The following is a 16,076-nucleotide window of genomic DNA, read 5'->3' as shown; positions in this document are numbered from 1 at the left end:
AGCCGCTGATATGGTCTCCATATATTTTGCGCAAAGCAATGTTCCGGACTCAGTTTGAACACTTCAACACTTTATCCCATTTCTTTATTTTTATTTTTTATTGTTTTTTATAAATGTTTTATCATTCCTGTGACTGTTTTTCTGTTGACTTATCTGTCCATTTTGTACCCCATTATAAAGAGATCGCGGGGTGGGTGGGAGGGATTGGTAGATAGGTTGTTGTTTGTTGTGTTTCTTTTTGGCATGTTTATTGTCAAAATTTAAAATCTAATAAAAAAATAAAAAAAAATAAAAAAAAGAATAAAATAGAATAAAATAAAAATATCGGATTGATATCGGTATGGGCAAATAGCCAAAGCGGCGGAATCGGTATCGGTATCGGAAGTGAAAAAGTGGTATCGGGACATCCCTAAAAATTTATATCGCCAACCCCTTCTGTGCCATTCTTACTTGATGCAAAACTTGATATGTTTTATTACTGTGAACAAGTAGGCCTATTATACTGTTTGTTTGATGTTAAACAAATAAATTAAAAAAGAAGGCAAACCACATAAAAATATAGAGAAACAATGAGTTAGCAAATATTAAGTTGATGAAACTACTACTCACTATTTTAAATTACAGATAAATTTAGTTTACTTTTTATATATTTCTGCCCCATATGAAAAGGTTTATCCATGTGAAGACTAAAATTTCATCTTTGAATATAATTTCATTATTTAATATTATGTATCTGTATTATTATTCTTTATTAGTATTCATAATAAGTTGTATTATCTTATGAAGTTTAAAATGCATGAGTTAGACTATAGATTGCATGGACACGTGTTTAAGGAACATATTTTAGACACAAGGAGGGTAGCTGGGAGGATGATGTATTCTGCTTGAAGGTATGAATAAAATGTAATGTTCACTTAGCAGAGAGTTCCAATGATGATTATACTTCAAATGTGTAAGTTGGTATGCTCTTTGCAAGAAAAGGAATGTTTCAACTGATGCAAAAGTACCATTTGTATACCACTAATGTATACACTGAAGAAATAGTTTCTTAATGTGCATTAGGAGTGGATTGTACCATGTGCATATACATTACATTTAAGCAATATGTTTTGCTACCTTACAAGGAAGTTGAAAGTTGCGCAGTTGTGTATTTAAGGCCAATCTTACTGTACTACAGCAGAGAAACATGGAGGCATGACCGGGTGAGAGGAAGGAGAAACACGGAAACGCATAGACCTGGCATGGATATAACATCTTCTCAGAGTTTCTCTCATGACATTTAAGAATAAAGATTTTGCTTGGCAAGATATCTGGTCCCGTGAATCAAATAATAACGGGGAAAAGGCTTAATTCCAAGTCTACACATGTCACTAGTGTAGCCATAACAACAAGGAAAGCTCAGCACTGTGATCTATTGTACTGTGAAAGTAAGAGGCACTATGGGATTTTGAGTCATGGTTGTATATGGCTAGTAAGCAGACTTAAAATTTCTCTATATTATGAAATCTACATATAATCGTACATTGTAAGTACATAATAGCTACAGTGTCAATTATATAACATACAAATACATTTTTTTATTACAAAAAAAAGTCTACATTTACAGTGTTTAGTATGTGCACACAGTAAAAAAAAAATATCTGAATTTTCTTCCATCTGTGCACCATTTTTTGGTGAACATAATGGCAAGTCTAAATGAAAGTGAATGTCAAAAGTAAAATATAAATAATACCAACAACGAAATTGATTTAAAGCTAATTTTATTTACTGGATAACTTGTATAGTTAATATCTGCTGAGGAAAAATTTGGGCTATTCATGCATTTTTTTACTGTACCGTATTATTACAACTTTTTTTTTGTTGTTATTTTTTCATCATATGTTTTTTGTCATTTTTCTCAGGTTTTAGAAGTACAATATAACATTTAGGAGCAAATATACACAGCAAGAGACCAAAGGCAGAAGCTAGAATAGCAAAGACATGGACAGCAACCATATACTTTCCACGAGAGCTCACATAAACTGGAATGAATGTTATCCACACAGCAAAAAATATAAGCATGCTGAATGTGATAAATTTAGCCTCATTAAAGTTGTCTGGTAGTTTTCTGGCCAAAAATGCTAATAAGAAACACAAAGAAGCAAGGAGGCCAATATATCCTAACACACACCAAAAACCAATTTCAGATCCTACAGCACATTCAACAATTATTGTTGCACTCATGAACTTGGTGTTATATGCAGCAACAGGAGGCTTAGTTGTTAACCATATTATGCAAATAAGTGCTTGCACAAAAGTGCACAAGATTACACTTGATCTTTGTTTAGCAGGGCCAAACCACTTCATGACATTACTGCCAGGGAGGGTGGCCCTGAATGCCATTAAAACTACTACAGTTTTTGCCAAGATGCATGAAATACAGAGAGTAAAGCTGATTCCAAAGGCTGGATAGCGAATCCGGCATAACCAGTCAGTGGGCTTCCCTATAAATGTCAGGCCAATCAGAAAGCATGCGCAGAGGAACAGGAGGAGAAGGAAACTTAATTCCATATTGTTTCCTCGTATGACTGGTGTTTTCCTGTACATTATAAACACACCAAGCACTGCTAATGCTGCACAGGCCCCGAATGCTGAAAATGCCCACAGGATTATTCCCAAGGGCTCCTGAAAGGACAAAAACTCTAATGTTTTTGGAATGCACTTGTCTCGAGCTTGGTTTGGCCATGTTTCCTTTGAACATGTCAGGCAATCATTTGAGTCTGTGGAAAAAAATGTGAAAAGGGGGAGCATAAAATGTATTTATATATATTTTTTACATAAATTGATTGACTTCCATGTTTTGTATATTAATTTATTTATTATTATCATTATTATTATTCAAAATTCCATTAAGCGAGGAGCTGTGAAGAAATTCACACCTGTTTCATTACTGATCTCTCCTTCGGCACACAGTATGCAGTCAAAGCAGCAAACTGGCTTTCCTTTTTGCCTGGCCTTCCTGGAGCCTGGCAGACAGCTTTGACTGCACAATGATTCTGGTGCCTAATGACCACAACAGAACAAGCAGTAGAAATGTAGTCTGAACTCAATGAGAGTGCAAATCACCACATACTTTCATTGCATAAAGAAATATGCAATTTAAAACCTTATAAATAAAAAATGTAGCCGGATTATTTACATGTAACATATTTTGGTAACACTTTAGTTTAGGGTACAATTCTTACTGTCAACTAGTTGCTTACTAGCATGCATATTACTAAGTTACTAAGTAGCTGTAATTTAGTACTTATAAAGCACATATGAATGCCTTATTCTGCATGACCATATTCTACATCCCTTAATCCTACCCAATACCTAAACTGAACAACTACCTTACTAACTATTAATAAGCAGTAATTAGGAGTTTATTGAGGCAAAAGTCATAGTTAATAGTAAGTTAATCGTGAGAATGGTACCCTAAACTACAGTGAAAACAAAACCAAATTGTATATACAAATGTTTAGTACAAAATTAAATCCACAGTGCATTGCCATGTAAAGTTACAAAACTGGATTTTATTAAGTTCAGCCATAATCATTGGGAAGATTTGAAGGCAAAACAAACATAGTAAACAATATCTGGTGATGAGTGGGATGGCACACACCTTCTCTCCTCTGTGCCACATAATTACTGGCTCATCTATTATTAGGTCCTTGTCTTCTTCAAGGGAGGCATCATAGAATCCCACCCTCACTAGCTGAAGGGAGCCATCAGACCCTCTTTGCCAGTTCATCAGATCGTAGGATGCAACTGGATCACCGCTGTCATCAAATCTGACCTCTTCTCCTAATGTTGTGAAATGTGTTTGTTTCATGTAGTGCAGGAGCTTAGATGAAGGTTGGAAGACAGGATAATGCAAAGCAAAAACATTCAAATGCATGGATGGAAATATTTAGATACATAGATGTTATATTTAACCGTTGCTTTAAAACTTGTAAACTGCTTGATAATTCCTTATCAGCGCTATAAATGCAGAGAACGTAAAATGGTGAGTAACACACACCTGCCATGGCAGAATGTGATACAGACTCCCACATGTCCCATTTTGAAAGGGGCCCTTTCCTGGGACACATGTGCTCATGTCGTGTAGTGCATGTGCTATGAGATACACAGCCTTATAAACATTGTAGGACACTCTGAGTTGTGACACATCTGAATAAGGAGTGTACACATCATTCAAACTCTCACTGCCATTGCAGGGTGGCCAGTTCTGTGCCCCTTCTCCATGTACATGGGTGTTTAAGGACTCATTCAGCCGACAATGAAAAGTCTCTTCCCAAAACTCAGAGAGAAAATGGGACGTCTCAGCAATAGAAAAATTTACTCTTTTGAGGTAACTGCCAAGATGTGGAATATCAGCTCTCCGTATGGCAAACCCCAATGTTCCCTTTAACAGATCCCCAAAATCCTCCCAGAGGGCTTTTGATGTGGCCCAGGCCTCACTGGCAATCCACTGAAGATGAGTAACATTTTGGCGTCTGCACTCTTTTAGTATACTATGTAGTTCTGATTCCCCAGAGAAGTTTACTGTTACTGTAGCAGATGAGGCTTTTAAAATGTTCACAAGCTCCTCCACTGCATCTTGTGTCAGTGCAACAGGATAAAAGTGGACATAAGCAGGACAAACGTTAAATCTTTCTGACTCTTTCAGGAAGAGCTGGATGGCAAACCGAGCATAGTCTGAATCCACACCGATCACCCCGACCCATGTCCATTGAAAATAATACACAAGTTTTACCAAAGCTTTAATCTGAAATAGATCACTTGGCATAGTCCGCATGAATGCTGGAAACTCTCTCTTGTTACTGAGACAGGAACAGGATGCAAAGTAGCTCACCTAAGATATAAAAACACATTTCAGTAAGATTAAAAGTCTAATTTTAATCTTACTGAAGATCAGTTAAGTAATATTAATCTATCTGTCAAACAATAAACATTACAGCCTTCAGTACCAAGAAAGAAAGGCAAAAATGAATAAGGTTTAATGTTTTACCAAGGGTATTTTGAATGAGCCTAGAGTTCTCAGAACAGCCATGGATATTCCTGATGCAGCATCTCCCACAATTACAGGGCTCGGCTGCTTTTGAGTGTCTTCACAGCTTTGTCCACTGTCCCTCTCAGGCTGTCCATTGACCAGGAGAAGAGACCTCTTGACAGATACAGGTATGTCATCACCGCTGTCCCTGATGTGGAAGCCCAGAGATAGGTTTGGCAAAAGGTCTTGCCGCTGGTTTATTTCTCTTACAGCAAAGATCATCGTCTGCATCCACCTCAGTGCTCGAGGGGTAAAGCTGCAACAGATTTCACAATACGACAAAGAAAATTAAAACAATTTCTAAACATTTAAATTGTTTTACACAACATATATCAGATTATGAAAGCATGACACACAATTTATACATGGTTGGTGTAGGTTTGGTCCTGAAAGAAAATAATGACGATATAGGGCTGGAATGCAAAGGAAAAATCCCACCCAAAACCACATCTCCCCCCTGGTAAAAGCTGTATTTATCCTCGTCTCCCTGAAAGACACAGTTGTCCTTGCTTTTAAGCTGACTCTGCAAACCAAAACACAGAGGCCAAAATGTAAGCAACATTGCATTAAGCCATGCCATAACTGACAAAGAGAAATTAATCTAATGGGTACGGCATATATAGATAATCTGCGATTGAGGGATGGATTTAACTTTTCATCTGAAGACAAGCAAACCAAAAAGCATAGGCCCCTCCTGCTGTCAATATTTAATGTACCAAGCCCTTGTGAATTTAATCACTTCTTTTAACCAATTATAATGCACGCCTGATACACATTCAACCACAAGACAACCTTTAAACATTCAATTAAAAAGGATTAGAACGTTTGTAATCTTTAATGCAATTCTGGTTTAATAAATTTGTCACATAATAACTTTAAATGTGTTAGTTTCTATGTTTGTTAATTTCACCATAGCTATGCTGGTGCTTTTTAACTATAGACTGTAAACACTAGGGGTGGAACGGTACATGTATTCGTATCGAACCGAAACGGTACGGGCGTCACGGTTCGGTGCACGAATTTACACGGAGAATACACGGTATAAAAATAAATAAAACTGTAATGCTACGTTCACACCGGACGCGAATAGCGCGTCAGGCGCGAGTGATTTAGTCAATGCAAAGACGCGTTACGCGCGTAAAAAAATCCTGCGGCGTAATGCGGAACTACTGTTAGATACGCGGGTTCTTTAGGGACACATAATCTGTACCATCGGCTTAGCTCTGAACGCGCGTTCACTTCAAACGTTGGCTTTATACGCGCGTCCTATTCGCTTTGGACTAGCGTCGAACTAGACGCGAATTTGACGCTCTATTCGCGTTTGGTGTGACCGTGACCGCATAATGGATAGGCTGCGATGTCAAGATTGCAATGCTGGAGTGTGTGTGTGTGTGTGTGTGTGTGAGAGAGAGAGAGGCGCGCGATCGAACAGTGGAAACATAAAAAACCTACTCCGTCATTTTGTTCATACAGATCATTAAACCTGCAAAGTGTTTATATTTGTGTACACTCGCAATAAAACACAACTTTGTGCTTTTGTCACACTGTAAACTCTTGTCAAACTGTAACCTACAACTGTCACCCAACCAAAATCACACACACACACACACTGTTTTAAAAGCAAAACATATTTATCCAACTCCATTTTAAAACAGTCTGTGGGTCCCATCTTTTGGACAGTCGTCATATTGCATTGGTTTTCATTTCTTGTCCTCGGAGCACTAATCTTACACATTCTACATTGATTAAAAAAAGAAAATCGAATGTGTAATGGTAGTATTATTTTATACAGAAATCAATTATTTATAATTCAGATGAGAATAATGTTACATTGTCAATTAATAATGTTAATTAAAATTAAGGAAAACAAATATATTGATCTGAAATATAGCAAAATAATTTAAAATTAATTCAGGTACAATTACCAAACATATCGCAAGTCTTTTTGTCTTTTTATTAATTTAATTAATAAACTTATTATATAAAACAATTGTCAGTGCACTACAAATAAACTGGTTCTATGCCTTTATTAATAAAACTTATTTAAAAAATACAATGCCTTCTGCATTTTTGTTTTGCTTTTCCCTCCATTGTACCGAAATCGTACCGAACCGTGATGTCTGAACCGAGGTATGAACCGAACCGTGACTTCTGTGTACCGTTCCACCCCTAGTAAACACTGTAAATATGTAATAATAATTGAAAAAAGGTGGATCAGACCTGTAGCATGGACACTGTAACAAACTTAACACTAGAAGTGCCAGAATTCCATAACTACTAGAACTGCCACAAGCGGTCATTTTGACCGTTAGATTGCAAACTCTATATCTTTAATGATAAATACCCAATTGAGAGATTAATGCATTCATTGTATTAGGATATCTTTTAAAAACAAAACAACACCAAACTGTACATTTAAACAAGTTTAATTATACATTTATAAATAATAATATCATTAGTAGGCTAGCCCGTAAATATCGCATATTCACAACAGATAGGCTATATTCCATATCCATTCAACATAACTCAGAACAAGATAGGCCTAATAACAACTAAAAGTAGGCTATCTTATTTAAATATGCTTTTGACAGTGAGAGAGACAATGTCACGGTTTATGAATACGCTGTCTCCTTTCTCGTCTTGGTGTGTGTGTGTGTGTGTGTGTGTGTGTGCGTGGTTGCTGATCATTGCCGCTGATCAGCACGCCCACTGCTTCTGATCAACGCGCCAGCTATAGCGGAACAGCGAACCCTTTTTAGTGTCACTGTTGTCGCCTAGTCTTTGTCAGACCGTTGTGGATGTTTCCTGCGTGTTTGTTCCCTGCCTGTATCCGTTTTCCGTGTCATCCATCCATGTTCAGCACTCCTGGTTCTACACGCAGCGTCCCTGTGCTGCCAAGGGTTTCATACTGGACATTTGCACACCTTAACTCTCCCAGCATCTGACCAGCTCTCAATAAACATATCTGTCATTTTGCAATTGAATCTTCTGATTATTTCCTAACAGACAAAGGTCAACCGCGGGAAATTTAACAAAAGAATACCGCGAAATTCAGTGCGGTCAATATGATCATCTATGGCCGAAATAGGTACATATGTTCATTTGTTTTTTTGCCTTATGTGTAATTTATATTAAAAACATTTTAAATGAAAATACAGACACTTTTAGGAAAAGTTAGGTACCAGCAGGATTTTATTTTACACAAAGTTATTGCAGATATAAAATTCAAAACGGTCAAAATGACCGCCGTGGCCGTTCAAGTGTTAAGCGTTGTCTACTCTACCATGATTTACATCAGGGCCGTAATCACCATATACATTGAGGGGGACAATTCAACCTTTATTTATATAGCGCTTTTTACCATGCAGAATGTTTCAAAGCAGCTTTACAGTGATTACAGGAAAATAATGCAACAAAATTGTTTCGGCTGTACAGCAGATCTAGAAGAAAATGGCGTCATAGTCCAGTTTAAGTAAGTAAAAAAGTTATCAATTTAGTTCATTGAGATATACACTCACCTAAAGGATTATTAGGAACACCATACTAATACTGTGTTTGACCCCCTTTCGCCTTCAGAACTGCCTTAATTCTACGTGGCATTGATTCAACAAGGTGCTGAAAGCATTCTTTAGAAATGTTGGCCCATATTGATAGGAGAGCATCTTGCAGTTGATGGAGATTTGTGGGATGCACATCCAGGGCACGAAGCGCCCGTTCCACCACATCCCAAAGATGCTCTATTGGGTTGAGATCTGGTGACTGTGGGGGCCATTTTAGTACAGTGAACTCATTGTCATGTTCAAGAAACCAATTTGAAATGATTCGCGCTTTGTGACATGGTGCATTATCCTGCTGGAAGTAGCCATCAGAGGATGGGTTAGAGCTTAGATTCTCTGCCCGGGGTCGGGCCCTTGATCAAACACGTCACGTGTCACGCGCAGCGTCTCCTCCACTCGCACGCTGTGCTGTATTTTGTAGCTTAAGTGCAACATGGAGCTTGAAGTAAAGAAAAAAAAAAATAGTTAACTTTGAGCAAGTATGAAGGAAAGTCGGAGGTATGGAAATATTTTAAACTAGTCGTGGGCAGTGACTACATATGTGTCGGCTTTGTTGAGTGCAAGTGCGGCGCGCTGCTCGCCTATGATGACAGCAAAAAAACGGGGACTTCGACGATGAACAGACACATGAAGCAGGCTTGCCATGACCGAAAGGATGATAGTCAGCCTTCAATGTCCTTCATTCGGATCGGATCCATTTGCGATCCATCCATTCAGGCATGATTTTTACCACTTCATTATGTTTTGTCTTGTAGAAAGCCTTTCTTTAAAGTGAATTTCGTTTTGTATAAATTGTATCTTAATTTTAATAACCTTTTCATTAACCAATTGCCTGGATTTAATAAATAAGAAGCAAATATAGCAGACAATATAAATCATGCATGGAGGCGCCGGCGAGCCGCGGTCACCATAGCACGTGAACTGGAGCATCTCATCATAAATTAAATCAATTCTCAGCATGCTTGTCACCGAATTTACAAATGCACATCTTGCTTGTTGCACGCACACATAAGTCGAAATAACATTATTAATAATAATGAATCTTTAAGAATATTTGATTGAATGCTGTGCTTGTTCAATTTAATAAAATTTAAACTTTCATTGTGATAATTAAAATAATTGAATATTAAATATTAAGTGGACAATTTTTGCACATTTATTAATAGTATTTATATATATATATATATATATATATATATATATATATATATAAAAAGTTGCGCAGTATAGCACCCATTCAGCACCTGCGTTAAAAAAATGATCTGGCGTCGCCCCTGGTTATAATGGCCCACATATTAAAAAATCGGATTTAAATCGGGCTCGGGCTCATAATTACAGTTAATGTGTCGGGCCGGGCCGGGCTCGGACACGGCTTGATTTTTTGGGCCCGATCTAAGCTCTAGGATGGGTACATGGTGGCCATAAAGGGATGGACATGGTCAGAAACAATGCTCAGGTAGGCCGTGGCATTTAAACGATGCCCAATTGGCACTAAGGGGCCTAAATTGTGCCAAGAAAACATTCCCCACACCATTACACCACCACCACCAGCCTGCACAGTGGTAACAAGGCATGATGGATCCATGTTCTCATTCTGTGAACGCCAAATTCTGACTCTACCATCTGAATGTCTCAACAGAAATCGAGACTCATCAGACCAGGCAACATTTTTCCAGTCTTCAACTGTCCAATTTTGGTGAGCTCTTGCAAATTGTAGCCTCTTTTTCCTATTTGTAGTGGAGATGAGTGGTGCCCGGTGGGGTCTTCTGCTGTTGTAGCCCAACCGCCTCAAGGTTGTGCGTGTTGTGGCTTCACAAATGCTTTGCTGCATACCTCGGTTGTAACAAGTGGTTATTTCAGTCAAAGTTGCTCTTCTATCAGCTTGAATCAGTCGGCCCATTCTCCTCTGACCTCTAGCATCAACAAGGCATTTTTGCCCACAGGACTGCCTCATACTGGATGTTTTTCCCTTTTCACACCATTCTTTGTAAACCCTATAAATGGTTGTGCGTGAAAATCCCAGTAACTGAGCAGATTGTGAAATACTCAGACCGGCCCGTCTGGCACCAACAACCATGCCACGCTCAAAATTGCTTAAATCACCTTTCTTTCCCATTCTGACATTCAGTTTGGAGTTCAGGAGATTGCCTTGACCAGGACCACACCCCTAAATGCATTGAAGCAACTGCCATGTGATTGGTTGATTAGATAATTACATTAATGAGAAATTAAACAGGTGTTCCTAATAATCCTTTAGGTGAGTGTATATATATATATATATATAGCCGCTCTGGAGAAAAGAGTGATGTCATCGTCCAGCTCAGTTCAGTTTTCATATAATGGTGTCAATGCATTTAAGTCCCCCGCAAAAATGGCCAAATTATCTCCCCCAATATTTGCTATTCTTGATGCTGCTCTGTTGTACCCCAGTCCGCTTGTCAATGTCAAAATGTTGGAGATGGCCAATCACATCAAAGAAGGTGGGACTCGCTGTTAATGGTAATGATATGCATGACTAACATATAAAACCGAAGGTAAGAGAAGCATCACTTTGAATTTTTTTTTCTTCTCGTGGAGATTAACAGGATAATGATTCAGATTTTTGTCTCTGTATTTCACCTTTCTAGTGCAGCTGTGATTTCAAGCTGCAACCCACAGGGTGACTTTAATCTTCCAGTGTTCTTGTCGAGTGGAGACTTCACAATAGGAGGAATTTTTCCTTTGCATTATAGAGTAGAACTTCCATCAACAGACTACATAAAGAGACCTTTGGCAGCACAGTGTCAAGGGTAAGGACATGTCTTATGTTTTTTTTTTTCATGTCTTTCCTAACCTGTAATTTACAAAAATCTATTTTTTACTTTATTATTTTTCCAATAAATAATTCTGAGAAACCAATCCATTGTTTTACAAGAATTTCAACTGAGGTGTTTTTATTTATTTATTTATTTTTTATGCAGGTTTGATCCAAGAGCTTTCCGATGGGCTCTCACTATGACGCTTGCTGTGGAGGAAATTAACAACAGAAAAGACCTTTTACCAAACCATACTCTGGCTTATAGTATCTTTGACTCTTGTGCCACCCCTGTAACGGCTCAGAAAGCAGTCCTGGCAGTACTGAATGGGCAGGATGTTGTTCAGAGTTCAATGTGTTCTGGAACTAGTCCTTTATTAGGAATTATAGGGGAATCTGGATCTTCACAATCCATTGTCGTCTCCAGAACTCTGGAGCCTTTCAGAATTCCCATGGTAAATATACAGTATATATATGACTTATAATGATGTCTTATAATAAAAGTATGTTAACTACTCTTGCGAGATTTTTGTATTGTCTATACATTTTTCTGTTATATATGTACAAAGTTGGCTAACAGTTGCTTTTTCTTTTTCTTTCTTATTCTATTTTTTTTTTAAATTTATAGATAAGTTATTTCTCAACCTGCTCTTGTCTAAGTGATCGGAAGCAGTTCCCAACATTTTTCAGAGTGGTTCCCAATGATGATTATCAGGTCAAAGCTATTGCACAGCTGTTAAAAAGGTTTGGCTGGACATGGATTGGTGTGGTCACTGAAGACCATGACTATGGCAGATTTGCTTTACAAGGCTTAAAGCGAGAAATTGAAAATACTAACATTTGTTTGGCCTATCATGAAATGATCCCAAAAGACTATACCCAGGAACAAGTCCTGAAGATTCTTAAAGTAATGAAGGAATCCACAGCTAATGTGGTCGTTGTTTTTTCAGGAGAGGGGGAATTTTACCCTTTCTTGAGAGAGTTTGTGGCTCAAAATATCACAGGAATTCAGTGGATTGCAAGTGAGGCTTGGATTACAGCTTCAATTTTAGCAGAAACGTATCCATTCTTAGATGGCACAATTGGGTTTGCAATACGTCAAGGACACATCCCAGGTCTCCAGGGTTACCTCGAAACAGTGACCCCAGAAAGGTACCCTTCAAACCCCCAAGTTCAGGAGTTGTGGGAGGCTCTGTATGGTTGTTCCCCCTCCACGTCCAACTTGAACAGTCATTTGCCCTCCTGCACAGGGAAAGAAACTCTCAGACAAGAACACTCTGCCTACATGAACACTTCCAGCCCTCGTGTGACCTACAATGTGTATAAAGCAGTGTATGCCTTTGCTCATTCTCTACATAATCTCATTCACTGCAGGCCTGGAAATGGTCCATTTGAGAATTTATCATGTGCAAACCTCAGCAATGTGTTTCCATTGCAGGTAAAAGTACCTTAGGATTTGATGAGAACTGGTTTTCAGACAGAATAGCAATTATATTGTATGAGATGAAGTGTCTTTCTTCTTACTAAATTGACCCCCTCTTCTTGTTGCTTTGTTATACTCAAAAGCTTCAGCATTATTTACAGGAAATCTCCTTTTCTGTTTCTGGAGAGGAAGTTAACTTTGATATCAAGGGAGATTCAATCCCATCATATGACTTGATAAACTGGCAAAGACACTCAAGTGGAGATATTCAGTTTGTGAAAGTAGGCCTCTATGATGGTGCTCAGAATTCTGGGAGAGAACTGGTGATTGAGGAACAGGCCATTATGTGGTCTAAACAACAGAACAAGGCAAGGTGTTGACTGTGCACTGCACTGCCATCTGTTGTTCTTTTCAAATAAATGTCACTATGTGATCCTTGAGCCCCTATTAATATAAAAACATTGAGTATAATAAGGGAATTTTTTTTTACTTGTTTATGCTTCAATGCAATTTAAAGGAGTCAGTGCACTTTTTTTTACTTTATAATAAAAATAATTGTCATATACTGTAGGTACCGGTGTCTGTATGCAGTAACAGCTGTACTCCAGGATTCAGAAAGGCTGTCCGTCGTGGGCAACCTCTGTGCTGCTTTGATTGTGTCCCATGTGATATTGGCAAGATCAGTAATCAGACAGGTGATGTATGTTTTCCTACTTGACAATAAAATATAAATCCTCCATCATTTGATTTAGTCATTTTATTTTTATTTTTTTTATATATAGATTCAGTAGATTGTCTGTCATGCCCTGAAGACTACTGGTCCAATGCAAACGGAACAGTGTGTGTCCCGAAAGTAGTTGAGTTTCTCTCCCATGATGCAATGGGAATCACGCTGACTGTGATAGCTATAGTTGGAGCCTTTCTGACTGTCACAGTGCTGGGGATATTTCTGTACAACAGAGGAACCCCTATAGTCCGTGTGAATAACTCAGAGCTCAGTTTCTTCATCTTGTTATCACTGACTCTGTGTTTTCTATGCGCTTTGGTGTTTATTGGGGAACCCACATCCTGGTCCTGCATGCTACGACACACTGCCTTCAGCATCACCTTCTCCCTCTGCATATCTTGCATCCTGGGCAAGACTTTAGTGGTGCTGGCAGCTTTTACAGCTACCCGACCAGGAAACAATATAATGAAATGGTTGGGCCCAATACAGCAGAGAATCATAATCTTCTGCTGCACTCTAGTTCAGGTGGTTATATGTACTGTCTGGCTTGTAGCGTCCCCTCCTTTCCCCTATAGAAACACTAAATATCAGCAGTCCAAGATCATCCTGGATTGCAGTGTGGGCTCTGATCTGGCCTTCTGGTGTGTGTTGGGATACATAGGCCTTTTGGCTTGTGTCTGCTTTTTTCTGGCATTTTTAGCACGGAAGTTGCCAGGCAGTTTTAATGAGGCCAAATACATCACCTTCAGCATGCTTATATTTAGTGCAGTGTGGCTGGCATTTGTACCTGCATATGTCAGTTCACCTGGGAAATTTACAACTGCTGTGGAAATTTTTGCTATTTTAGCTTCTAGTTTTGGCCTGCTCCTCTGCTTATTTGCCCCCAAATGTTACATTATTTTACTGAAGCCTGAAAATAACACTAAGCAACATTTAATGGGAAAAGTTACAAAATAAAACCATTTTGTCTTATTGTATGGATAAAATTTTTGTGACAACATCTTTAATACAACAGATTTCACGAAGATATATTAAGGAAATTATAGCTATAAATAACTGTGAAAACCAAATTATATCTGTAATATTTTAATATTACAATAATAAAATTAGATTATACATTTATGATACTTTAAATGTTAATATATATATATATTTTTTTTTTACAATAAATAACATATTTACAAAATGCATGTAGACGTCTTTAAAAAAATATTGTCTTTAAGTCAAGTCAAGTCAGCTTTATTTATATAGCGCTTTTTACAATACAGGTTGTTTCAAAGCAGCTTTACAGAGAGAACAGGAAAATAATGCAACAGTTTGTTTCAGCTGTACAGCAGATCTAGAAGAAAATAGCATCATAGTCCAGGTTAAGTAAGTTCAGTGATGGTTCATTTTAGTTGTAAAAAAAGTTATTCATTTAGTTATTCATATATAGAGAGAGAGCCACTCTGGAGAAAACAGTGATGTCATCGTCAGTTCAGTTCTCATATAATGGTGTCTTTAATAATATAATGCTTTCAAAAGTACTTGGTCATTTTACAGACACTTTAAAAAAAATCAACCATGTGATGTTTGTTCTAAAAGATAACAAACACACTTTTCACAAATGTTTGTTTAGAATGACTAAATAATAGACAATTGAAAGGTTAACTGATTTGCATTGCACATCCAATAAAATGCAATAAAATACATTGTGACAGTGGGTAATATAACAGCAAAAATGACTCATGAAACAATAAAGAAAAGATCTAGCATGATTTCCTTGCAGATGATATATTTTTTATGTAATGCAGTGGAATATATACATTTAAAAGTGTACATTTAAAACTACTATCCTGCTGTTGCAAAATGCTATTAAAATAAAGCCTGTATATATGTCATGTATTTCATTTGGGACTTTTAATGTGGACAAATAACATAAAAACCTGTGTTTGACATGAAAAAAAGAGGCCTGGAATTTGTCCTCAGGCTAGGGAATAGACATAACTGTAATATGCGTTCAATATGCGTTCTTGTCTGTACTTGTGTCCTTGTGGACTTGTGAAACGTCATCAGTCACTGCCCAAGTACTGTCCCAATTCAAAGTGCACATCTAGCCAAGTCCAGTTCAAATCCCCGGATGTGTTCTTGATCCGCCCCGTTTACCGAGGATGCATCGAGAGGTGACTTGTGCGGAATTGAGACAGCCGGGTATCCCAGAATGCATCTCGCACCAACCAGCAAGCGTCAATAGCAGAGGAGAAAACCCACGTAATATCAAAATACTACTGTTATTGTGTCATGAAATGTAATTTTAAGAGTGTTTCAGGCGAGAATGTAGTTGTTTAAAGCTCAAATCTGTGGTTTATTTATAAAGATAGCGCCTATTTGAAAAAATTGTTGTGACATCCAGGCGGTCACCGGGTGTTCAACGCTCATTAAACCCGACTGGAACAGCTTTTCCTCGGCTAGTGCTTCTGACGTTTGCCGTTGGCTCTGATGTCTCTAGTCTAGTGGATAAA

The 16,076-nt window shown here is 37.9% G+C and overlaps 2 protein-coding genes across 2 annotated transcripts; one reads left to right on the top strand and one right to left on the bottom strand.

The window, feature by feature from the left end:
* Window positions 1–1,863: 1,863 nt before the first annotated feature.
* Window positions 1,864–5,993, bottom strand: LOC130097275 (extracellular calcium-sensing receptor). Its single transcript, XM_056264074.1, has 6 exons — window positions 5,431–5,993; window positions 5,033–5,330; window positions 4,043–4,876; window positions 3,644–3,865; window positions 2,919–3,042; window positions 1,864–2,759 (listed from the first exon to the last, which is right to left on the bottom strand). Exons 1-6 carry the CDS (start codon window positions 5,652–5,654, stop codon window positions 1,864–1,866), a joined length of 2,598 nt encoding a protein of 865 aa, XP_056120049.1. The 5' UTR covers window positions 5,655–5,993.
* Window positions 5,994–11,598: 5,605 nt separating this feature from the next.
* Window positions 11,599–14,532, top strand: LOC130097274 (extracellular calcium-sensing receptor-like). The gene is made up of 5 exons (XM_056264073.1): window positions 11,599–11,880; window positions 12,054–12,863; window positions 13,010–13,216; window positions 13,420–13,543; window positions 13,631–14,532. Exons 1-5 carry the CDS (start codon window positions 11,626–11,628, stop codon window positions 14,530–14,532), a joined length of 2,298 nt encoding a protein of 765 aa, XP_056120048.1. The 5' UTR covers window positions 11,599–11,625.
* The last annotated feature ends 1,544 nt before the right edge of the window (window positions 14,533–16,076 follow it).

Source organism: Rhinichthys klamathensis, unplaced genomic scaffold, assembly GCF_029890125.1.
Source record: "Rhinichthys klamathensis goyatoka isolate OS25496 unplaced genomic scaffold, OSU_Roscu_1.1 h1tg000214l_1, whole genome shotgun sequence".
NCBI lineage: Eukaryota > Metazoa > Chordata > Actinopteri > Cypriniformes > Leuciscidae > Rhinichthys > Rhinichthys klamathensis.
Note: the sequence above shows the minus strand (reverse complement) of the source record. Positions and strands in the feature narration are given on the sequence as shown.